Raw genomic sequence first — 25,777 nt, 5'->3', positions numbered from 1 at the left:
TTTCAGTGTCTTCACGCTTTTCCCTCTCCTCTTGTCACTTTTTGCACGCTGGAAGGTTGCCGCTCTTCTGCCGGCTCGCCAACTTTCGAGCCCAACGAAGGGCCAATCACCGTCTTCATCGAAAAGCTGGGGAAAATGTGAGTCTGCGAGCACTTAGGTAGTCCAGAAATTGCATGGTGTTGCATACTGTGAAGTGTAGAAATGGAGACCTGTGATCTATAAATTACTGATGCCTATCTGTAGGCTCTCCTAGTAGCCTGCAAAGATGTGGCTCTTTTAACTTTTCCTGGTTTGTGAGAGGCCTGGCTCTGGCCTGACCGTGCCAGGCGATGTGTAAAGTTGCGTGTTTAGTTTTGAGCTTGAAATGTGTTAAGTTGTCGTTCCTAGGTTTTAAGGAGAGCGTTTGGCAGAAGCAAAGTAGGCCTTGTTCTGAAACTGGAAATTTTGTCATCTTGGCCTGTTTAAAGAAAAATTTATTAAAGGCTCTGGCAGTGACGCCTATTTTCTCTTTAAAGGTGCACAGTTCCACACGACAGTGTTCAAGCATTGCCCCTGCCAATGTATAAAGGTAAGGATTCTGTTGTTAGGCATTGTTTGCACTTGTGGAAAATTTGGAGCGCTAAGCATGTGAAATTTGGTTGTTGAACGTGATTGTGGGTTCTCTGCTGCATTCAGAAGTGTATTATTTGGCTCAGGTTTTTATGGCAACACACTGCAGGGATTAAGTGTGTTGTGCTGTCCTCTGAATGTGTTCTAGAACTCCTTTAAATTAGATTCACGGTGTTAATAGTATCAGATCATGCAAAAAATTTTTGTATATTTCTACGAACTTGTGTGAAATGCTTTTAGGTTGGCTTTTGGCAGTCACTTTGAAGTCATTTGCAAATACTTACGTGGATTACCTTAACTTCAAAAGCTCAATGTTCAAAAAACTGATTCTGCCTACTCGTATTCTTGTAACTTTTTTGCAGTTTGTTGTAATATTTTGAAAGCTGTGATTTCCAAGTTGTAGAATGTTACTGAGAGTTCAGGATGGCGCTGGTACGTTTCTCGACTATTCTCAATAGCGGCGCCGCGGCCATTTGCCCACCGGCTTGAGCCTGAGGCAACCGGCCTTCATTGTGATGGCTGACGCTGCGTAAAGTGTTCGTGCTTCCAATGCATCAAAGTGTCCATTGGGCCTGTGCCCAAATTGAACAAATTTAAGAACGACAAGGGCACAGGTAGAAGACTGGACTGTGCACGGTTGCCATATGCAGAGTCTTTGTCAGCATGGAAAGCACGGCTTCTTTTTAATTAAAAGAGGCACTATTCCAGATTTTGGCGAAAGTCATTCCACTTTATTATCTGTACATAGTCTGCACAAAATACTATCACACACAGCAGCATCACTAATTCGCTTACAGGTTTCTGCTCCTTCAAGAGAATTCGTACCGGGCTCTCTATGACTTGCTTTGGCATAAAACTACTTTCAGTCAACTATTCTCTCTGCATTCTATCTTTATTGTTTCTGTGTTAATAGAGCTTTAACTCAGCACAGTGTCAGGACCAGGAAGAGTAACCTGCCGGGACGTGGTAGAGCGGAAGACGTGCTTCTTACACAGGGAGCTCCTAGCGGGGATGACGTAGACTTCGGACATCGGTCAGAGAACGAAGATCAGAAATGCTTCTTACATCATCCTGATGTATGTGTAGTGAAAGTTTCAAATGGTGGTTTTGGCGATGAGAGGGTGTAATTATATTTATAAAATTCTTACATCTATTATTCGAGAACGTGAAGCTCGTTTGAATAATAGGTCTCACATACACTGAATTACCCAGTCTGCAAGCATAAGGAATTCACAGTCCTAAATTCACACCCTACTTTGGCTTCATTATTAGATACTTTCGATGTGTGTGTGTTGCAGGGTAGATCTCCAGCCATGATATATATGTGCTGCTTCAAGAGGATTCTTCCTTGTGTGTGCTAATTTTTGCAGAGCTCGTGTAGAATACCTGCATCGCATCCAGACGAAGGTCAGGCACGTGGGTTCACCCAGGGTGCACAAGGCCTTTCAGAGTGAGTCGATAGAAGTTGTCTTGGATGCATAGAAAGAAACAAGGGAGTTAACGCACTGGGTGTCGAGCCAGAATTTCTGAGTGTAAGGTGTGTGCACGCGGTGCAGTTTCAGTCCAGGTTCGAATGCAAAGCAGCATTCTTTTGCAGTTCGTATGTCAAATCGGTGCAGAGATTTTAGAACCAAGCAAACAAAAACTAACTACTATAAGAATTTTTCTATATTATTACCTCAATGCCTTTCTTTGTTCTGTTTTTTTTTGTCGCGTCGGAAGGGGAAAAAATTTATATATTCTGTTCTCAATATGCTTGCTTGTCTCACTTTATTTCACAGAACACGGGAAAAAGTTCATGATAGACTATGTTTGGCTTCCCTCTCCATTTTTGCATACTGAAAAATTAGATGGGATTTTTTTCTGTTTTTTTGGTTCCTGCAGTGTTTCGTGTAATTAGAGAGCTCGAAAACTCTTCGGTTAGTATAACAGGTGCGCGAGGTAACCTGCTGCTTTAAATAAAGATGTGCATTAGGCGCTGGAACAATACCATCGTGCAGCACTCACAGGGTGGGGTCATTTTGTTTCTTCATGCAATGTTTATGTCGTTGCACATGGGCGGGTATGGGTGATGTAGTGCATCCCGAGTATTCCTGTAGCATCTATTTCTGTGCAGTTGTAAAGAGTCTTAAAGAGCGAATAACTGACATTTGAGTAGAATGCTAATTTGTCGTACAATTTGCAGCTAAAACGTCATCTGCCACCAAGGCCCATTCCAAATTTCAGTAAAACGGCGAGTTGAGCGAGTTGGTACATACTGCTGGGAAACAGCACAGGAACAGGGACAAGAGAAAAGATGACAGGACAGGCAGCACCTGTCCCGTCGTCTTCTTTTATCTTGTCCCTGTTCCTGCGCTCTTTCCCAGCAGCCCATTCCAAATGTTCTATTAATTTCTCTCTGAACAGCCTGGGTTTTGAACTGGCGAGGAAGGGCACCCAAATTCTCCGGAGTTCACACCCGCTCGCAATTCTGCGGTTAAAGATGATTCCGAAGCAAAACTGGGAATTCCGTTTACCTCTGCTAATTTTTTAACACCTGGCAGACAAAGCAAATAAGGTACATTGTATGTTTGATTGAATGTGGCCATGTTTTGCTTTGCGCTTTCCTTACTTAAGGTAACGTGCGTGATTTCATGAGATCTAGGTAGTTATTTCAATGATGTTTTTTCTTTTTTGTTGAAGAGACTTGGAAAAGATGCATGCTGCAGCTGGGCCACGTATGTCGATATGTTAGCTAGCAATAAGGATGCATGTCACACCCTGTGCTCGAAAGACCCCAGAAGCGAAGGCAAAAGTCCACTGAGTGGTTTACCCAACTAGTCCGACTGTGCACAGGAAAGAATGGACGTTTTTGAATGCACATCTCCTAATTATCATTTTAGATGCAGTTCACGCATTCGGTGATGAGAGCATGGCCCCAGTTTCCGCCCTGTGATATTTCCGGCAGCTTGCTAAAGCATTTGGCATACAACCGTGGCGTTACATCATGACATGGTTGCGTGACAAGGACAGTCGCCGAAGGCACTTAGGGAGGTGCAGAGCAGATGAAAGAGGCTCCAGAAGCAAATTGGCAAGCAAAAAAGTGGAGATGTGACTAGCAGAGGTATTGGCTACCTTATAGAAGGTTGACTTTGTTTTTCTGGTAAAATATTGAAGTAAATAGGTTTGTCGTGTTTCACATTAAACATTTCAAAATCTCATTTCTTGATGCATTGGACCCATTATTATAAAAAGAAAGGGTACCAGGTTTTTATTCTTTCCCAGATTCATCTACAGAGAGCTCCAAAGCTACTCAACTAGAATGGTGCATGTCTATATGGTAGGTCCTATTTATGCACAGAAGTGGCTCCATGTAGGCACCTCAACTTATTTAAATGACCTTTGAAAGATGGAACCTCTTTGTGGAGAACACCATGTTGAAAGCAGAATTCTATCGGCAAGGTTTTTCTTATTTTGAACCATGGTACTGAAACAGTGATTCACCACATGTTTTTCCGTTAACTGGTAAATTAACATTTTTTTCGTGTCATATTAAAATCACAAGCATGCCTAACCATAATAAGTGATAAATTACATATTGCCTTATCGTTTGAAATGGAGACAATCAGTTAAGAGGATTACGTGAAGAGAAATATTTTCACCCTGAAAAATAAATCACTGCTCGAATGCAGTAGACCTGAAGAGGGCATTATTCACAATGGTAATTTTTCCAGTCGAACAGTTGGGTCCAAATAGGTTTTAAATGTGCAAAGCCATGGTTTGCAATGGTATGCGATATGAGAATGAAAGAGAGAGAAGCAAATGATTTTAATACAGGAAGATAAAAATGCCTTTAGCTTTGAGACCATAGCCTGCTAGTGCCAGCTCAGGGCTTAAGTTATTAGCGCATGGCTTGGAGTCAAAATATTTGTCTAGTGTAACCCGAAAACATTTAATGGCGTACTTAATTTTGGGTAGGTGTGTCCGGAGCTCAATATACGTGAGTAAAAGTTTTTTTGGCTGCATAAATGCCCTGTTACAGCATCCTTTAATGAATATTCAAGGTAAGCACTACATTCGTGCATAATATGATAATCTTTTGACATATCGAAATGGATTGCAGCTGGATGTGGCCCTCCATTTTCACTACATTTTTTAATGACAGAACTTTGGTGTGGGGTGAACTAATATTCGTAATTTCAAGTGCGTATGCAGTACGTGTGTAGCATGGTTGAAAATCATTTGTATGAATTTATATTTGAGAACTTCCATCTTTTCGTATTCCATATATATATTTCTTTCTCCTTGTTTCCATCTAGAGTGCTGTCGTCGCGTGGGTGTCTTGTTGGTCATCTTCCTGTCGACAACACAGGAAGTACGCCAGGTGAGGTCGCAAGCTCATTTCCACAGAAGCACCAGAAATGCCCATTCAATTTATTTCATCATGAAACTGCACAGGAAACACCAGCAAACAACTGTTCGGTCAATAGCGAAAGCATGCATTGGCACATACAGTATGCATGCATAAGTGCAGCAGCTTACAAAACAGGATTGAACAATAGTGTAATCAGTTGGAATGACAGAAAACACGTCAATGCAGGAATGATATAATTTTATTACAAAGCATTGGCTCCATGTAGGCATCTCAAGTTATTTAACTGACCTTTGAAAGATGGAACCTCTTTATGGAGGACACCACATTGAAAGCAGGCTTCTATTGGCAAAGTTTTCCTTATTTTGAACCATGATAATGAAACAGTGATTGGCCATACGTGTTTTCGTTAACTGGTGAATTAACGACGGCTAACCATAATGAGTGATTATTACATATTGCCTTATCGTTTGAAATGGAGACAATCAGTTAAGAGGATTTTGTGAAGAGAAGTATTTTCATCCTGAAAACTAAATCACTGCTCGAATGCAATAGACCTGAAGAGGGCATTATTCACACCGCTAATTTTTCGAGTGAAACAGTTGTGTCCAAATAGGTTTTAAATGTGCAAGGCCATGGTTTGCAATGGTATGCGATATGAGAATGAGAGAGAAGCAAATGATTTTAATACAGGAAGATGAAAATGCTTTCAGCTTTGAAGCCATAGCCTGCTAGTGCCAGCTTAGGGCTTAAGCTATGAAACCCATGGAATGGGAGCTTGGACGGTCAGTCGAGGACATCTCCATTGAGACTGAGACCGCTATCTCCACACTCTCTAAGGATGGGAGGAAGCATAAGGGTGAAAAGAGGTGACATTGGCGAAGATGCGTTCAATGAAGGCGGAGGTTTTAGGACTCTAACCATGCTTGCAGACATCATTTCATACAGTTTTTAATGGTGGCCCCAATGATTATATATCGGGATTGGAAGGTATTTAGACGCAAGATATACAAGTATCTAAGCGTACGCACAAATCGTGGAGGAACTGACTGTGATGGCGGCCAGAAAAATTAATGAAAATGTTATGAGAAATGCTCTCCCGTGAATGAAAGGGTGCTCCCGGACAGAATACACAGTAATTGATTCGAGCATTCTTAAAAAATGCAGTGGTTCTGGGCACGTCGTTGGCAGATGTTAGTAGCTAAGATCCGGCAGACATCCTGTGCTTGTTATTTAGCAGAGGGAAGTGCAAGGTTGCTCCAGGCGCCAGTTGCAGTACGAGTAGTGAAAGGAATAAGGGTTGGATAAGAATGCGGGGCGGGAGGGGGTGGATTTTCGGAAGCATGCAAAGTGACCAGGATCTCTTGGTGTGGAAAGCATCTGAGCCAGAGTGATGACAACAGTGAGGTACAATTCATTTCAGGTTTCGAAACCTTGTTGTAGCTTGACTACTTGGGGGAGAAGAATCTAGCCCCTCGCTAAATTTTAAAAAGACAAAAGTTAGGAAACTCAGGGAGAGTGGACTTGGGGGAGTTTAGAGCACACATCAGAAACATTCACTGCCACAAAAAAAAAGGCAGTCAAAATGACGTCGGAACTCCATAAGTTAATCCAAATAAATTTTGAAGTTCCAACACTTTGCAGATAAGCACTTCATTTGGGGCGCAAAAAATTGCCGCTTAAAGTCAGAATGACACCTTTTAAATGTGCTTATGGTTTCGCTTTTTGGCGCTGCAATAAGCACTTTTAGTGGTTTCTATGCAGAAATTACCCCTGGCTGCCCTGATTATGTCCCTTCTGTGATGCCGTATTTTCAGTCTCGTTGGGACCACAAGAAAGGCAGCGTTATTACAGACAGCAGCTTGAGCGCGAAAGGCTGAAAAAGCAGTAAGTAAAGTATAAAATAACTAGCTTTTTTGTGCATGTCAAGTAACCCCTCCAGTCCACGTAGCTAGTGGAAAAAGCCAAACTTTGTCAAGCCAGAGCGCCAAGGGTAGCTTTCGAAATGCTAAGAACTGATATGGCTATTACTAGCGACCGGGTACAAATCTATATATGCAGCTAGGTGCCTAACTCTACAAGTAAAAAGTTAAAAATGCGTTAACCTGCTGACTACTGAAGACAGTTGACCAGTTTTCTTGGTTTGCCAACACTAGTAATACTGTGCCTCAAATGCCATAATTTTTCTCCGAAAAGCCTTTTTTAATTTTTAAGGTGTTCCCTGAAACACCCGGTACATTTCCTGTGTACGGTTACAAGGCAGAGTTTGTTTATGTAGGGAATAGTGAACGTATGGAAACTTTCCACTTCAATGAAATTGGCATTCTTTTTCATCTTAGTCTTTACTCAGCAACGTATTCAGACATGACTGCTCGACAATTACGGCAACTTATTAGAAATTCTAGCTTATAGGCTGCTGGATCTCTATGCGGGCTGCACTGCTGGGAGAATCAGGAAACCAAACTGAAGTTTGGCGGCATGACTAAGGCTCTGCTTTTTAAAAGGAGCGACAGCTACATGGGCTCTCTCTCAGGGGTTCCATGAAGCAGCGCTAGTAGACAACTTGCCTATCTCTGCCATGTTTTCTGTGGACGATTGAAAGGGCACTCAGTGAGCGCATTTATTTCATGTGCTGCTGTGCTATGGTTCGTGCACCTTTTAGTCTCTTACTCAGAAGTTTATCCTTTGAGCTTTTGCACGGCAAGCATGCAGTTTATTTTATTATTTATTTTCAGTACACCCTGCAGCTCCAAAGCTTTATAGCAGGGGAGTGGGTACAACGTTAAAGTGATAAGCAGTTGAATAAAATCACATGAGAGAAAGAGCAAAGGGGGAGTGAGGGTTGACAAAGAAGCAATGTATACAGATAAATTAAACAAATAATATACAACCGAAGAAGCAGCAGTGCATTTGTTCAACTAATATTTGAAAGAACAGTTAAATCACCAGTCATTGATTAGCCATAAAAATACATCACGATGAGCACTCGCAGCTCCAATTGGCAGCTTGTTCCGGTGAGAAATAGTATGTATAGGATACCACATCGGCTGAAGAAGCAGCTATCGCACTAACGATATCCAAGAATAGCAAGGAAACGATTATGTCCGACTCACACGTAGCGGTACTTAGTTATATTAGGGACCACGTGGGCGTTCCATGTTGGAACATTTTCGAAACGTCCAATCCCCAGAATGTCCAGATGGTCTGGACACTAGGGCACCTCTCAACGACGGCCAATGGGGTGGCCAACACAGCTGCTCGAGCTGCCCTCCTCCAAGCATCTGGCACGCAGCCTCTCTCTGACACCATTAACGATGCCTCACCCTTACTAAGCTACGCTGAAACTAAAGATTACGATAAGATTGTTACAAGGAAATATTTTCTAGCTCACAAAAGCCGTAGTAAATTTGAAGAACACATCATCCGGCGGCTGCAAACTGTCCAATCCCTACTTTATGAGCTAATGGTATCAAGACATACGCAATTCATTCTGCCCCTTCTGTGGAGCACCTGGCACACTATTTCACACAGTTTGGGAATGTCAAGAAAACCCAGACCTGGGCAACAATCTTGATCCAACATGTCACTGTCCTCTCGACCAGAATTCATTAGGACTTGGGAGAGTATAGAGCACACTTCAAAAATATTCACTGCCGCGAAAAAAAAAAGGCAGCCAGAATGTCGTCACAACTCCATAAGTTAATGCAAAGAAAATTTGAATTTCCAAAACTTTGCACATAAGCACTTAATTTTTGGTGCAAAAAAATCACCGCTTAAGTCAGAATGGCACCTTTTAAATGTGCGTAAGGTTTCGCTTTTTGGCGCTGCAAAGAGCACTTTTTGTGGTTTCTATGCAGAAATCACACCTGGCTGCCCTGGTTATGTGCCTTCTGTGACGCCGTATTTTCAGTCTCGTCGCGACCAAAAGAACGGCAGCGTTATTACAGCCAGCTCCTCGAGTGGGAAAGGCTGAAAAGGCAGTAAGTAAAGTATAAAATAACTAGTTTTTTTGTGCATGTCAAGGGATGACACATCGCATCGGCATGTACTGAATCTGCCTGTCTCAAGAGTAAGGGAGGACGAATTCAGTGCTCCTTGACCGCTGCTAAAGTGGAGTATTGAGCTCCCACTCACAGAATGACACTCTACGAATAAAGGCTATAACTGGACAAGCTAAATTGGCATGATGGCCTTTTGTGGTTAGTAGTAGGTGCGAAGTCGCGTCGACAACCTCAGCACACGATATTTATAGATATTGATACATGCATTCGAAGAAGAGACAGAAGTAGCGCATGCGCTAGAAGAGGAAGAAGTTAGTTGGCTCTCTCGCGCGCGCTCGAACCACTAGGGGTCCGCCGCAGGTTTTTCGTCTCTGCGCGGGTGTTCTTTTTGGCGTTGCACGCTACAGTTTGGTGGAGGTGCGGGGTACGCTTCCCGACCTGCAAACTCCGTACAGCATCACTACGGACCTCACACCGGTTCACCAGCGACCCAGCCGCCGTCTCCGCGGAGAGTCGCCTGAATTTGGGCCCCTTCCCCCGCCAACAAGGACGACGCAGCCTCGACCGCCGAGTCCAACTGACATGGCCACTGACACCAGGACCCAGCCGCCGATCCAGCCTCTACCGTCGAGTCCAACTGCCATGGCCGCTGACACCAGGCCTCTGGCGCCGATCCTTTGCCACCCACCGCGAACACCGCCATCTTTTCACGGTGACGTGTTCGAAGACGCTGAGGACTGGCTGGAGACGTTCGAGAGGGTCGCACGCTACAACGGCTGGTGCGACGAGCGCAAGCTGAATAACGTCTACTTTGCCCTGGAAGAGTCTGCTCGGACGTGGTTTGAAAACCACGAGGCTACACTTCCCACCTGGGAGACGTTTTGCCGGAGTCTCCTGGCTACGTTCCCCAACGCTGACCGCCGGGAGAAGGCCGAAGCTGCGCTGCACTCCCGAAATCAGCGCACGAACGAAAGCGTGCGCATGTACACCGAAGACATGACCCGTCTTTTCAAGCGCGCCGACCCCAACATGACAGAGGAGAAGAAGCTGCGCCATCTCATGCGTGGGGTTAAGCAGGAGCTGTTCGCGGGCCTCGTGCGCAGCCCACCCCGCACGGTGGCGGAATTTCTAACCGAGGCGACCACGATGGAGACGACGCTGCAACAACGGGCCCGCCAGTACAACCGGGACATCAACTGCATGGTGCCCGACGGCTTTTCGTCGTGTCTCGGCGGCAGTGCAGACACCTTGCGTGAACTAATTCGCTCTGTTGTCCGGGAGGAACTGCAACGGATCCATCTGCCTCAGGTTGCACCTGCGCCGCTGGCAGCGCTGTCCGAAGTTGTCAGGGGCGAGGTGCGACAGGCTGCGCAGGCACCTCCTGTCCCCGAACCGCCATCCCGGTTCGATGACCGACCCACGTACGCATCTGTTGTACGTCGCACGACAGGCTACGGTCCCATTACCCCAACGCCTGGCGTGAGCAACATCGGCACATGTCACGCAAGCGTGCCTGGCTACGGTGTGACCCCGTCGACCTCCGTGAGTAACATCGCCACGTATTCTGCAACCGCATCTGCTACAGCTGGGCCACGCCCTCGCAAGTCGGATTTGTGGCGTACACCGGACCGCAGGCCTCTCTGCTACCACTGTGGGGAGCCTGGTCACCTCTACCGCGCCTGTCCGTACCGCCAAGTGGGCCTTCGCGGTTTCCATCCCGACGCACCCTGCCCTCAGAACGGCGAACGACCGCATGAGATTGCGCAGCATCTCTGGGCACGCCAGAACCCTGCCTACTCTGGAAGGCGCGAGTCCCGTTCCCCTTCGCCTCTCCGTTATCGCTCTTCCAGCCCTGGCCGCCAGAGTAGCTCTGCTGGCCGTCGCTCGCCGAGTCCGCGTCGGGAAAACTAACACCAGCGACCTCTGGAGGCAAGGCCGCTGACGTCGGGACGTGTCAAGATCCTCCATCGCGGAACCCTCGAGCCGACGATACCCGGACAGAGAGAGGCAGCGACAGTATCAGATACGCTGCATCCGATTTGCGTGTGACAATTGATGGCACTGACATTACCGCGCTGCTCGATACCGGTGCTGATTACTCTGTTATGAGCCGTGCCTTCGCTGGAGAACTTAAGAAGGTTCTGACACCGTGGACGGGGACCCCCATTCGCACCGCTGGTGGCCACCTAATTTCCCCTGTGGGCAAGTGCACGGCTAGAGTTGGGATTAGTGGTTTTACGTACGTTGGTGAATTTGTCGTACTCCCCGAGTGTTCCAGAGACTTGATTCTGGGGATCGACTTCCTGCAGTCGAACGGCGCTGTGATTGACTTTCAGGAGGCACGTGTCACGTTCTCGACCAAACAGGCCGTGGCGCGCTTTGACTCCCGCGATCCCTGCAGCAACTCTCTGCGCATTGTCGAGAACGACGTCACGGTGCCGCCGCGGTGCAGTGTTCTGGTGCTCGTGCGGAACGACATCTTTCATGACTACGAGGGCCTAGCGGACAGCCATAGTCCACTGCTGCTTAAGCGGGGACTTGCCGTTGCAAGAGGTCTCGTCCAACTACGTGACGGCCGCACCCACGTCCTCCTGACTAACTTTGCCAACGAATATCAGCACCTGGCCAAAGGCATGGCTATTGCCTTCCTCCACGACGTTGCTGAGGTTCCAGGTTTGTGCACCGTGGGAGGACCCTCTCCGGAGTATGCTGGCCCACATCACGTTCTTCAGTCAGTCAGAATAAATCCTGCCTTGCCGTCGGTTCAGAGGGATCTTCTGTCGGCCCTCTTGGCAGAATTTGCGGACTGTTTCGCTACGTGCTCGAAGGTCGGCCGAACTCCACTCGCCAAGCATCGTATCATCACTGACGAGACTACGCGACCCGTCTGCCAGCGCCCATATCGTGTTTCCCCGGTGGAGAGAGAAGCCATTCAGAATCAGGTTGCCGAGATGCTTGCAGACGATGTCATTCAGCCGTCCACCAGTCCGTGGGCATCGCCTGTGGTTCTTGTCAAAAAGAAGGACAATACTCTGCGTTTCTGCGTGGACTACAGGAAACTTAACAGCGTGACCAAAAAGGACGTTTACCCGCTGCCCAGGATAGTTGACGCGCTCGACCGATTGCGGAACGCCAGATACTTCTCGTCATTGGATCTTAAAAGCGGGTACTGGCAAATCGGAAGTGGACGAGAGAGACCGGGAGAAGACGGCTTTCGTGACGCCTGACGGCCTCTATGAGTTTAAAGTGCTCCCATTTGGTCTGTGCTCAGCACCGGCAACTTTCCAACGCATGATGGACACTGTCCTCTCCGGCTTGAAATGGCAGTCCTGCCTGGTGTACCTGGACGATGTCGTTATATTTTCGCCCACCTTTGACCAACACTTGGAGCGGTTGCGCATTGTGCTACAAGCGCTCCAATCCGCGCAACTCACCATCAAAGCCGAGAAATGCCATTTTGGCTTTGAGGAACTTCGCTTTCTTGGTCACGTTGTCAGCGCACAAGGTGTTCGCCCGGACCCTGACAAGACTGCTGCTGTCTCAGGTTTTCCACGCCCAACTGACAAGAAGGCCGTTCGCCGGTTTTTAGGCCTGTGCTCCTATTATAGGCGCTTTATTCAAGATTTCTCGAAAATCGCGGAACCGCTGAACGCACTGACCCGTGACGACACGCCCTTCCTGTGGGGGACCGACGAAGAGGCTGCATTTGTCGAGCTTCGCAGCCGTCTGCAAAGCACTCCGATACTCGGCCATTTCGACGAGCATGCTGCCACGGACATCCACACTGACGCCAGCAATGTTGGCCTTGGTGCAGTACTGATCCAGTGGCAAGACGGTGCAGAACGGGTCATCAGTTATGCTAGTCGGACACTTACGCGCTCCGAGACCAATTATTCTACGACGGAGAAAGAATGTCTTGCAGTGATATGGGCCATCTGCAAGTTCCGACCGTACCTCTACGGACGACCCTTCCGTGTGGTAAGCGACCACCACTCCTTATGCTGGCTGGCGAGCCTCAAAGACCCCTCAGGACGCTTGGCTAGATGGAGCTTACGCTTGCAAGAATACGACTTAACAGTAGTTTACAAGTCTGGCCGCAAGCATCAGGATGCGGATTGTCTGTCGCGCGCGCCTATCCCAATCAATACCGAAGAAACCACCGATGATTTTCCTTTCCTGGGCTCTGTTAGTACCACCCAAATGGCGCAGCTTCAGAGGGCGGACACGGAGTTGGCGCCGCTCATCGATTACCTCGAAGGCAGTGAAGCTCCCATTCCGCGTGTTTTTCTTCGAGGGCTTCACACCTTCACTTTACGGTCTGGTGTTCTCTACAAGCGCAACTTTGCCAACAGCGAAGAAGTGTTCCTACTCGTCGTACCATCACAGCTGCGGTCTGAGATCTTGAGTGCCTGTCATGATGCACCATCCGCCGGCCACCTTGGAGTCAGCCGTACACTCGCGCGGATTAGACAAAAGTATTATTGGCCCAGGTTACTCCCATCGGTGCGGGCCTACGTCAAAACATGCCGTGAATGCCAACGTCGGAAGACTCCTCCATTGAAACCGGCCGGATTTCTTCACCCCGTCGATCCACCGAAGACCCCTTTCCATCAAGTGGGCATGGACCTCCTTGGCCCATTTCCGAAGTCTTCGTCTGGAAAGCGTTGGATAGTCGTTGCGACTGACTACCTCACACGGTACGCTGAGACCACGTCTCTTGCCAAGGGCACTGCTGCTGAAGTGGCGCAGTTCTTCGTCCACAACATTGTCTTGCGTCATGGAGCACCCGCCGTTGTTATTACTGACCGGGGAACTGCTTTCACGGCTCGCTTAACCCAGTCCGTGATGACTCTGACGCACACGAGCCACCGACGTGCTACGGCGTATCACCCGCAGACAAACGGGTTGGTAGAGCGACTCAACCGCACACTAGCCGACATGCTATCAATGTACGTTGACGTCGAGCATCGAACTTGGGACGCCATTCTGCCGTACGTAACGTTTGCGTACAACGTTTGCAGGAAACAACCCGACTGACCCCCTTTCAGCTTGTCTTCGGTCGCCAGGTGACCACTCCGTTGGATGCTATGTTGCCCGTCGACCCTTACTGCGACTCTGACGCTGACATCGACGTAGATACCTTCGTTCAGCGTGCTGAGGAAGCGCGTCAACTGGCCCGCCTGCGCATCCACCGTCAACAGGAGGCTGACGCCACTAAGTACAACTGTGGACGCCGTTTCGTCAGTTATGCTCCCGGCGACCTTGTGTGGATTTGGATACCTGTTCGTCGCCGCGGGCTCTCTGAAAAGCTGCTGCGCCGATACTTCGGCCCTTACGAAGTAGTGCGCCGCATCAGTGATGTGACTTATGCAGTTGCTCCCGCCCCGACAGCTTGTTCATCGCGCCGGTCGCACCGAACTGAAGTCGTACACGTTGTTCGCATGAAGCCTTACCACGACCGGCTACCTGACTGAACTGCGGTCCACTGCAGCTGTGTTCTACCCTTTCGCTGACTTTTCACTCCCAGCCGCATCGTGTCGATGCTGCAGAAGAGGGGGGCAGTGATACATGCATTCGAAGAAGAGACAGAAGTAGCGCATGCGCTAGAAGAGGAAGAAGTTAGTTGGCTCTCTCGCGCGCGCTCGAACCACTAGGGGTCCGCCGCAGGTTTTTCGTCTCTGCGCGGGTGTTCTTTTTGGCGTTGCACGCTAGAATATAATATCTCCATGCAGGGCAAATCTAGAGTACCTCTGAATTATTCTTTGGAAAAATGAAATGAAGCTTTCATGTCGAGAGGAAAAGTGGGGGGAAGTCACTCATTTCTCAGTGAAAGCTGGATCAAGTTTACCGACGCATTATTTGCTCTAAATTTGTGTCATAACTTATTTTCCTAGTTTCGTGGTCTTACTCTGTTTGTTTCTTATGTAGGAGGTGTTGGAAAACCTTCTTTCTTCCCCACTGCTCCCATTTAAAATTCAGAGGGTCTGTGGACGGCGTCTACGTACGGAGCGTAGGTTAGATATAACGAACAGCTATTAGAGCCATCTCCCGGATGCGGATCTTCCCGCATCATTGAGCGAAATACTTGTGGCATCTATTCTGCGCACGTGTCTTAATTTTCATAGCTGATCTCTCATCGCCTAATGGCGCCAAAATTTGAACACAGATGACGTAAAACAATGAGAGAACAGTGAAAATAGGCCAGCCGGCCACGTGATGAGTAAGTGACATATGCAACTGACACGTAGACCCGCCGATCAGATGCAGCGGCAGTGGGGGAGGGGGCAGTTGAAAGGCTCTGAAACACCTTCCCTCTTAATTTGGCAAGCCCTTCCCGGCGAATTTTTCATGCTCGCATCCTACTCCGTCACCCACACCTGCGTATACAAGTTGATAGGTGGCTATTGGTTACATTCTTTCAGACCTTAGGCAGCTACCATGGCCGCGGCCAACAAGCCGCATAGCTCCGGCAGATCAGGAAGCTCCGCACCGCTAGGCGGCGTGCAAAAAAGTGAGAAAAGGAGAGGGAAAGGCGTGAACACGCTGAAATTCAAATTCTGGCTACAGATAACTGAGCTTCCACAAAGCGCATTAAAAAAAATCTTGCTGGACAATATTCCTAACGCGGCGTGCTTTAACATTCCATGCAAAAAACTGAAAACTGCTTCCAGCGTTGCATTCCTCACACATTGTAGTACCTACCCGCATATTAAAATTAAATTTCTGGTGGCCCATTTTTTTCTATTGTTTGAGCAGACAATGGCATGATATATATTAATATCTCAGGAAATAATTGGCCTAGAAATAAACACATTGCATATTTGAAATCAGCAGAAAAAACTGAATAAGTCAGTGGAGTTTCATAGCATTCGACTTGTAATTAAAAAAAATGTTTCAAGACCCATGTCCCCACTTAATGTGCACTGACATCGCACAGGACATGGCCCTGCAGAATTTCGCCTCTATCGAAATTCGACCGTCGCGGCCGGGATCGAACCCGCATGTTTCATGTCAGCAGCTGAGCGCCGTAACCACTGAGCCACTGCGGTGGTTCAAAAGTTGTTTTTAGGGGTAAAGTATGGCTTTTGCAGCCTAGTGTCACCATTGTTGGCGGGCACCGGAAAGCTGATGTATTGTCTTGGGTAGTGTGCTGGGTAACCAATTTGCACGTGTGTTTGAATGCACACGTGCACATGCACGTGTGTTCGAATAGTGTTCTAATTGCTTTTTTATTCTCTTACTGCTTTTTCTCGTCTTTAATACCGTCTTGGTTTTTGTGTTCTTATGTCTTGGCAGCGTGGGACGCTGAAAGCACGGCGGCATGGGGAACGATTGGGAAAAAATTAGTACTTTTTGTAGTTCGTTTTGCAGTAATTTCCCATATTTTAAAACTGCGGTCTGCCTTGTTAGAAATATAGTGGGGTGCTTAGAGGTACTTTCCCTTATCAGTGCCTATCCTGGCGGTGTATATTGAGTGCAAAACTTTGAGCCTTTGCTTCTGGAGCCTTATCTGTAGTGGTTCCAGTTCATTGTGGTTCTATATGTTGGTTATGCTGACATGTCTGGAATACATACCGCGGCACCATGAGAGGTGGCTCACTCACATTCATGACCACTCACACTCACAACCACTCACACATACTCACACTCATGACCACTCGCACTCACAACCACTCACTCACACTCGCACTCAAGTCCGCTCACACTCACAACCACTCACTGACACATGCACTCATGTCCTCTCACACTCGCAACCACTCACTCACACTTGCACTCTTGTCCACTCATACAACCAGTCACTCATACTTGCACTCAAGTCCGCTCACACTCACAACCACTCACTCACACATGCACTCATGTCCTCTCACACTCGCAACCACTCACTCACACTTGCACGCTTCTCTACTTATACAACCACTCACTCACACTCATGACCACTCACACTCACTTATACTCATGTCCACTCACACTCACAACCACTCACTCATAGTCATGACCACTCGCTCTCACAATGACTCACTGGTGCTCACAACCATTCAACCACCCTCATGTCCACTCACTCTCACTCTCATTCACGTTCGCTCACTCTCATTCACGTTCAATAACTGTTTGTTTGTTTGCTGACGACGGAGCGGATGAGAGATTTATTGTCGTGGCCGACTGGCCTCGTGGCTCCCCTAGCATAGCCTGAGACGCATAGATGTGGTAGTGAGCCGCCCAGGCTTTGTCGGGCTATTTGGCCAATTTTCACAGTTTTGATGCTCGAGGAAAGTAGTCACTCATCACGCATATTCCATGCACCGAATTCTACACACGTGTGCTCCCGCACTTGCTGCCGAGATCATGAGTGCCTGTATAGCGTCGGCAGCTAAGATGCTTAGACAAGTTTTTGAATAGCATCCATAGGCGTGCGCAGGGTTCTTCATGAGAATGAGCCAGACATCAGTGAGGGTAGATTTGCTGAAATCGGTGCGTGCAAACAGCAGTTAATCCCCTTACTGTACAGAAAACACGAAAAATAAACAAAATCGCATTTCACAAGCCCATTTCGATTTCACTCGCCCAGTGCCAAAGATTAGGTGCCACAAATGCGAACCATGTGCTGCACACATGCAGCACAAGCTTGCACGCAGTGTTGACTTGCCAAGGCAGCCCCAGCCACTCAGATTGCCGGTGACCGAGTTCTGCTTACATGACGATTACAGGAGCCCTTTCATGACCACAAAAAAAATACGATTTTTTTTTGGACTCCGGGTAAAGCGTGCTGGAGCTTACTTTTCAATTCTTTCCTGTTCTACGAGCACAGTCTAGTGTCGAACGTGCCGGCACCCTTCGACCTGTTTATGAAAAGCTCCTGGCCACCCGTCTGCCCACCGCCCTCAGTTTTCTGTTCTCTTCTGGTCACATCTTTGGCTGTGGCGCCGGACGTTTTGTTCTTCGGTGCCTTCTCGGTATTGGCAATTTGAACAGCAGCACTCGCTTTCACGATAATTTTAAGCAAAACGAAAACTGTTGCCTTAGCTTGATTCGTATTAACTATCAGTCGCATCTACTCCTTTTCTTTTGTTTCTTTCTCGAGTGAAACGGTGACAATGCTCAGAGACATTCTATTTTATATCCCTTTCCCGAGTACATAAAAATTAAGTTAGAACTGTACGTCCGACTAATCAAAAAGGGTGCGGCCAATTTGGTTGCCACCTCATATCCACTGCCGAAAATCGCTTCAATATTTCATCACAGTTGAGTTTCCCTCTCAGTCTTGTAGGGTCCCGACTCATGCCCACCATAGAGAGCGAGGACCCTCTGACCAGCCCAGAACGAGCCGCTGTCGGTGTTTGCCATTCTCAAGGGTCATTCCACCACCCCGAACATCGGGCAGGATCCCGACTCATGGTATGTCCGCACAGATCACGTTGAAGCTCGTGTTAAGGCACTCGCGGCAGAATCGAAAACTCTCGCGAAGTGTTCTTATCGTTTCGGACCTCGACTTTGGCGCTTTGTGTATCGCCGGTAGCGTAAGGGTTATCACTGTGTTTGCTAGGCAAGATTGCACCAGAGCACTTTTGGAAAATCATAGCTGTTTGGTAGCTGTTTGAGATGACAGGCACTTTTCCATGCCTGTCTTCGATTTCCGTTTTAGTTTTAAAACATTTTTGCGCTCAGTGAAATGTTCAGGAATATATGCGTATAGTAAAAACAGGAGATAACGTAGTCTGGACGAATAATTACTTGCTGCGTTGCGACTAACCTTCTAAATAAAACAAGCGGCACCCTTCTTCACGGTGTGTTTACAATGATTACATTAGAAGCAACATTTACAAACAATGATTAGGCGCTAAACCTTAAATGAACTCCACTACAACTTTACTAGAGGCCCGTGTACTGTGCGATGTCAGTGCACGTTAAAGAACCCCAGGTGGTCGAAATTTCCGGAGCCCTTCACTACGGCGTCTCTCATAGCCTGAGTCACTTTGCGACGTTAAACCCCATCAACCAACCACAACTTTACTAAGGGCACATTTCCCGGTTATGCGGTGGTGACTTGGGTGCAATAGCGCGTCACAATGATTGGTCAGCATGCCGTGTCGTCACGCACAATGTCTCTGCAACATGCCAGGGCAACGCGCCGCACTGTGGGTGGGAACCCAGTGGCATTGCGAGTGAGAACACGTTGACGAGACTAAGGCACGTACACTCCGAGAAATGCCAGTAAGGAAAGCCAGTATTGCATTCATCGCAAATAGCTGTTGCTCGAGTTATGCTGTTGTAACCATCCTGTGAGATTTTTTTTTACTATTACTGCTAGCATCCTTTTTATTCCTTTTCAGCCTCCTTGCTTGGGAAAAGACTTGCGTTTCCTGCCGGAAAAGAAAGAACAGCCTGTGGGGCGCACGGCTACGTCAGAACCCCTGGAAGCCCCAACATGGAAGCAGGTCACGTTGTCCGTGTCGCCGTCACTCGTCCAGGTAGGCCTTAGTCCAGTAGTAATTGGTCCATAGACTTAGTTCCCACTATAGTGCTAAACCGCCCCTAAACTGCAACCACTACTTACATTAATGCAGCTGAATCTAGTTAATGCAAACTCGCTTATTTTGAACTGCCGGTTTACGCGAACAAATGCATGGGCTTCATCAAAACATTCGAACTGTGAACAAATTATGGCCCTCTTGGAGTTCGGTAATGTTGCAAAAAACAACTGATAAGCAGCGTGGTGTTGTTTTAGCCGATAGCTGCAGCTTTGCTGGAGGTGAAATGGAAGTTGATACTTGGCGAGTTGATTTCTTTAGCTCGAAAATTTTTAGTAGTTTACGAAACTTTTTAGTAGTTTACCGAAACAGACCTTAGTCGCTTATGAGCCATAAAATGAACTCAACACTAATCTAGCCTTGTAATGCGTCTTCCGTACCCGTTTGAGGTATTTAATTGGATCCCTCTGCCTCAACTTGGTTAATATTTCAGTGCGATGTCAGTGCATGTTAAACCTCCAGGTGGTCGAAATTTCTAGTCCCTTCACTACGGCACCCCTCACAACCTGAGCTGCTTTGGGACGTTCAGCCCCATAAACCAACAAAGAATCCTTTGGCTAAGAATCTCTTCTCTTCCAACGATTTTCGGGGAGCAGACTGTCACATGCATTGAGAAGGCGCATGTTCGGATCTGGCTTGCTTTCCAATGCCTTGATGTTACACCCGGTTTTACTGTCGCAAGCTTAGTCTGCATTTATTCCCCACACCAGTCTTCTTAACCATCATAGATTGGCACTCAGACTTATCCACCTTATGACGCGCAGGATTTTATGTAAGGCTTAGTTCTGTGTATTGCGAAATTTTGCGCGAGGGACCAAGTGACAGCTTCAAGTGGCGAGCATTGGCGGCGCTCCAAGTGTTGCTTGCCTCATTGCCCGGTTCTGCCCTTCCGAGAAATTTCGCTCATCCCCCGGCAGTGCCCAGTGGGTTAGCCACTCGCATCCCCGCAGAGCGAACACGCATCCGGTTTGTCACGTCGCGTAGCTGAAATCTGCCCTACAATTTTTGAAGAGTTGAAAACTTAAGCACGACCTATATGAATCTACATGTGCGATGAGGTTTTGTTTTGAGCTCTAAGCCACTCGTAAATGACATACTTGTAGGCTCTGGCGCGCTATTCGAGCAGTGTACACAGGTGTGTAGACGACTGTACGCCCGGCATTACCGCGACCGTCTCGTGGAACGTGATCAAAGGTGAGGGTGGAAGCTGTACGAGTACCTTCTCGTGCTACTGCTCGCCGCATCTTCAGAGTTTACAGCGTCACCCATAGGAGACAACGCGTAATGGGGCTGATCACAGGCGCAGACGGCGTAACTCTAGGTAACGCCACATCCAGGTGGACAAAGAAAGTCCCTACCCATGCCTCTTGCCTCCGGAGGTGCCATCGTGCCATCCCAAGAAATTCTAGCACCGTGCCCAATACAGTTCTCGCTGACCCGTGGGCGTGAAGTGGCGCTGTCGGTACTAATGCTGCGAAAGATTGCTATTTTGGTTAGAGATTTCAGATTAATTCATAATTAATCAAGCAAGTACCCACACTAAACGCATTGTAAACAAAATTTGGAGCCAAATTTAACCTCAGTGCGAAATTTGAGCCCGAATAAACGAGCTGTTTAGCCAAAAGAAGACTGTTCGGTTTTGTCTTATCGATGCGACACTCACTAGATCAAGAGAGGGCCATCGACGGGCATTGGAGCGCCCGGTAAGTCATAGTCGTTTTTATTTCATTTGGGACCATTCAATGCTAACTCTATCTGCAGATGGAGATCTGCGGAATCTCTGAGTGGATTTTCAATCATAGTGTGGAAATATTTAGTTGGTCTGTAAATGATCACATTACGTTCGAGTTTCGAAGCGATATTGTAGTCGTTTATATTAGCACGACAGAGGCATGAAATTCTCTGACCAGCGTTTCCGCGTTCGTGAAATTGTGTTTATCATATCAGGTTGACAAGAGGCTGGATTCGTGTTAGTTATTTTAAACAGATTCTCATATCAGTCTTTTCCGGCCGCGGCGGCTGAATTTCTTTGGAGGAGAAATTCGAGGCCCGTGTACTGTGCGATGTCAGTGCACGTTAAAGAACCCCAGGTGGTCGAAATTTCCGGAGCCCTCCACTACGGCGTCTCTCATAGCCTTAGTCGCTTTGGGACGTTAAACCCCATAAACCAACCATATCAGTCTTTTAAAAGAGTGAAATAAAGCTCCTAAACGTGACAACTGGCTTGTCTTTCTGCAGGAAGTGGATACCATTTCACTATCATAAAATTACTCTTCTTAGCTCAAGAACATATTAATATGGCAAAACACCAATATCTTGTGCTTGTGGCTGGACACATGAGCGGTGCGCGGTCACAGAGGGACGGCCTTTATTATTTGAAGGTTTAGAGGCTGTATTTGCTGCGTGTAAATACAGCTTATTTAAAGAAGAATTGGCTACAGGACAGCATCGAATCGCTGTTTTTCCTCGCCAGCAAACGGTTATATTCGCCTTCTTCATAGATCCTTGCATGTTGGGGGGCTCGCGATGTAAAGATAGGCAGTCGATGAGCTGTCGACAACAAAGGACGAACTGCAGGTCACCTAAAAGTGAAACTTGCCATCTGTTGCGGTGGCACTGTTTAAGAGTTTCATGTAGCACGCTTGTAGATAAAAACAAGTTATCATCCTCTGCGGCATTGTAGTCACTGCATTTCTAATGCACCATGCTTCAAGGAGGGCGCCAGAAGTCTAGAGGAACACGATAAATCCTCCCCTCCACTGCGGTGATAAAGGCATGACAGCAGAGAAAAAATAGGATTAGAGAAAAGTTGGACATAAAAGTGAAATTAATAGCGTAGTTCTTATCTCCAAAATCATGTAGATGATACCTGCAGACCAAATGGCTTGCTTCAAAGCGAATATGAAGCAATAGAACACACATCCTGTGTCACAGGTTGTTAGAACGTAGCGTTTTGCATGAATTGGAACTGCTGCAAACTTTGAAGTGCTCTAGTACAAAAGGCTCTTAACTCTGCGTTTAGAGCGCGGAAGTGTAAGCATCTTATGGTGCGAAAAAATCAACTGAATACAAAACAACCTGTGTATTTGCTGAAAGATGTTGCAGTCAGTTTCGATGACATCGAATGTACTGCGTGACACGCGTTGCTTGTGGCGCGATCCGTTAACGAGGAACATTGACACAAATTACGGTATGCACCACGCAGCTCAAGACGGCGTAAAAATCAGCGCCACTTTCAGCCCGGTGGTTCCGGTGGCTCTGGTGGCAGGCGAGTCCAGCGGGCCCCGCCGATGCCTGGGCAGTCTTGTCGAGAGTTACCCCGAATTTCGCATATCACCTTGATCTGACTTCTTAGAACACGATGCGATACCAGTGTTCTAGATATAGAACTTTTGAATACTCTTCTGTGCACATATCTGTGGGAAGTCCTAGGCGGGTTGAATTTTAGTTTGCCTAGGTGGTATGCAGTTTGAGTGATTCCTCCCGAACATGTAACTCCGTCGGTTGCAGATTTCATCTCTTGGGTTTTTCGTTTCACAGCAGAGCAGAGAGAGAGAGCAAGGATTAGACATATGGCATGCGACCTGACTCTACCTCATAGTTTTTAAAATTTTTATGGCCACACCCGTGGCATGTGGAGGTTCCCAGGATAGGGGTCTAACAGGAGCTGCAGCTTCTGGCCTACCCCACAGCCATAGCCACACAGATCCGAGGCGCATCTGTGACCTACACCACAGCTCACGGCCACCCTGGATCATCTAATTAGGATGTGTTAGTTTGCAACACAAAAACAAACCACTGAACCTTAGCTCTGGTTGGTGCTTGATGGCCTCAATTGCTTATACACTCTAATACCTAACACAACACAATGAAATTGCGGTGCACTGCTTTCGTGATAAACGTAGTGTGCTTGCTACACCATTCATTGCTTTGCTGAATCTATTGTGTATCGTCCAGTTCTGTTCTCATACATTATTTTTACGTCTTTCAGGTCAACGGCCGAGACTGAAGCGCATTGAAGCCCCAGGTAGGTATTCTTGCTTTTATGCCTTCGTTCACTTTGCAACTGTGTAGCATCTATATTTGGGACTGTGAACTACTGCAGTATGTGTAACCAAGCCTCAGTGTGGAGCTGGTTTGCAGATTCTTTTTTAGTCAAATCTAAGGGGTCACCAATCAGGAATGAAAACAAACTTTTTTGCACAAGCATTAAGAAACTTACAGTTAGAACATGATATCTACTGTGTTTACTCGCGTAATGATCACGCTCCTGAATTTTGTTGGCAAAATTAAAATTTTTTATTCCCCACAATGATCGCACCCCGAACTTGCCGCTGCAATTTATGTGCTAAGTCTAGCCGACGATCGTACTTAACAGATGGCATGTGCAGACGTTCTTAAGCGGTGGACGTAGCACGTCCTGACTTACCGCTGATGTGATGAGCACCGGATGCGTAATTCGGAGGACGTGGGTTCGGATCCCACCGGCGGCACGTGGTTGTCTTTTCTTCTGCTTTTCTAATCAATTGGCTTTAAGTGATAACATATTCAGTAATATTCTAAATCAAAAACAACAGCACTAAATAAATAAATTAATTTAAAAAAAAACTGTGTCCCTTGGTTTCTGTGGCAGTTGGCTTCACTCATATTTATAACGAGCCCCTCATCCCCGTTCCCTTCTTTGCTTACCCCTGCTATACTTTTATAAGTGGCGCAAAGTGTACCGGCGTTCTATGTGGCCACTCCGCTTTCTCATCAGCTAAGGTGTGCGGCATGGCATCGCCAGTCTCCTTTGCACTTCAAGCTCACGGAGGAAGAGCTTGCGAAAGAGTGAGCGTGAAGGCGTGGCTTGCATGAAGCAAATAAGACAGTCTTAATTCCAGTCTTATCTTCGGTGTAAACCCTCTTTCAGTTATGAGAAAAGGACAGGCGCATAGCTAGTTCACTTTGTCGGTGGACGCCTCAAGAGCTCGAAGTCGGCACTGACAAAATGAACTAGCCATGCACCTTTCCTTTTCTCAAAACTGAGAGGTGCAGGCCGGCCCAGGCTTCGGACTGCCATCGGCGAAATCCATGATTTCGGCTAGAAGTGCTATGCGCAAAAGATAAAAATTCTTTACTGCATTGCTCACAATGTACTATCGGGGACAAAAGTGGTATGCTCCAGGCGGCGGGAGCCGGAACAGTGGAAAACTGTGGCATTTTGGCGAGCTAAAGCCCGAATAATTGAAACGAGCCAAGCAACATGCCTGCTGATGATAAAGGTCACGCATTGGCTGTCTCGATCCCAGATGCCGCCTGTAGATGGTGTTGCAATGCAGTTTTTCGTTGCTACGGCTCCCGCCGCATGGAGTATACCGCTTTTGTCCCCGATAGTACATAGCCTGTGCTCACTATATCATATGCAAGTGGTTGCGTGGAGCCAGTTTGGACATTTAGTACTGTATCGAGTGCGCTGCTCGGCAGCTATACACAGAACTTTGCAGGAGCGCCCCACTCGCATTGCTTCGCGCCATCAGCTTGTACCACCTGATGCGTGTTGTAAGTCGTACTGAGTGCGATAGTACTTCTGCTGCGTAAAGTGAGCCGCTTGAAAAGGGGCGCTTGAACAGGTATCCATTGTTTGCAAAATAGCACCCGATTTTTTGCGTGGGCTCTTGAGACAAGCAGCCTGCATTGCACACGTTGCTCTCATGCAAAACAGCGATGTCCGGGTGACGTGCTTTGCCTTGTATTGCATGCATTCATAGGTGGCACAAAATACATCTGGCCACTCTTTGGCACCTTTGCCATACAAGGAGTCTTGTTGCTGCAGGAGTTGCCTCTTCCTTGGAGCAGAGACTTGCGTTTCCTTGGTCCCTGCCGATCGATTCTCAGAGCTCCATTTGGGATGCAGCTGAGTCCACCAGCCCTAGTGTGGAAGCAGGTCGCTCTCTGACGCCCGGCCGCCATCCGACCGTGAGGGAAGCCATCAAGGAGGAGGCCTGGTAGGCCGGATTATTCTCTTTGGGTGTGATAGAGATCATGTTTTGAGTGCAATCTGCAATCCAGTGAACTCATTGATGTGGGAAACTGAATATATGACTAGCACTTGACGTTTAAACTCATGTTAAGGGGGGAGGCTACCTTTGAACACCAACGTTTTGTTTCTTGAGATAACTGAATGAAATTTTCGGGGTACACTCATGGCATAGACATATGAATAACTACAAAGTTTCATGGAGCTACATACACTGGTACTCAAGTTACAGGAGCATATCAGAATGGTTCACATAGGTTCCTTATGATAT

At 47.3% G+C, this 25,777-nt stretch overlaps 1 protein-coding gene across 1 annotated transcript; it reads left to right on the top strand.

Moving 5' to 3' along the window:
* Positions 1–1,032: 1,032 nt before the first annotated feature.
* Positions 1,033–25,439, top strand: LOC149357502 (uncharacterized). The gene is made up of 9 exons (XM_089576596.1): positions 1,033–1,041; positions 1,980–2,059; positions 4,908–4,972; positions 6,778–6,847; positions 8,818–8,940; positions 18,219–18,354; positions 19,290–19,427; positions 23,479–23,514; positions 25,303–25,439. The coding sequence occupies exons 1-8, from the start codon at positions 1,033–1,035 to the stop codon at positions 23,494–23,496; spliced, it is 639 nt and encodes a 212-aa protein (XP_089432722.1). The 3' UTR covers positions 23,497–23,514; positions 25,303–25,439.
* Positions 25,440–25,777: the final 338 nt, after the last annotated feature.

The sequence above is a fragment of the Amblyomma mixtum genome, chromosome 3 (assembly GCF_055824585.1).
Source record: "Amblyomma mixtum isolate Tamu chromosome 3, ASM5582458v1, whole genome shotgun sequence".
Classification (NCBI taxonomy): Eukaryota; Metazoa; Arthropoda; class Arachnida; order Ixodida; family Ixodidae; genus Amblyomma; species Amblyomma mixtum.
Note: the sequence above shows the minus strand (reverse complement) of the source record. Positions and strands in the feature narration are given on the sequence as shown.

Excerpts from the sequence above, each read along its gene's own strand:
- LOC149357502 (XM_089576596.1), top strand. Across the intron at positions 4,973-6,777 it reads CAACACAGGAAGTACGCCAG|TCTCGTTGGGACCACAAGAA; the intron begins GTGAGGTCGCAA and ends CCGTATTTTCAG. Across the intron at positions 18,355-19,289 it reads GGGCAGGATCCCGACTCATG|CCTCCTTGCTTGGGAAAAGA; the intron begins GTATGTCCGCAC and ends ATTCCTTTTCAG.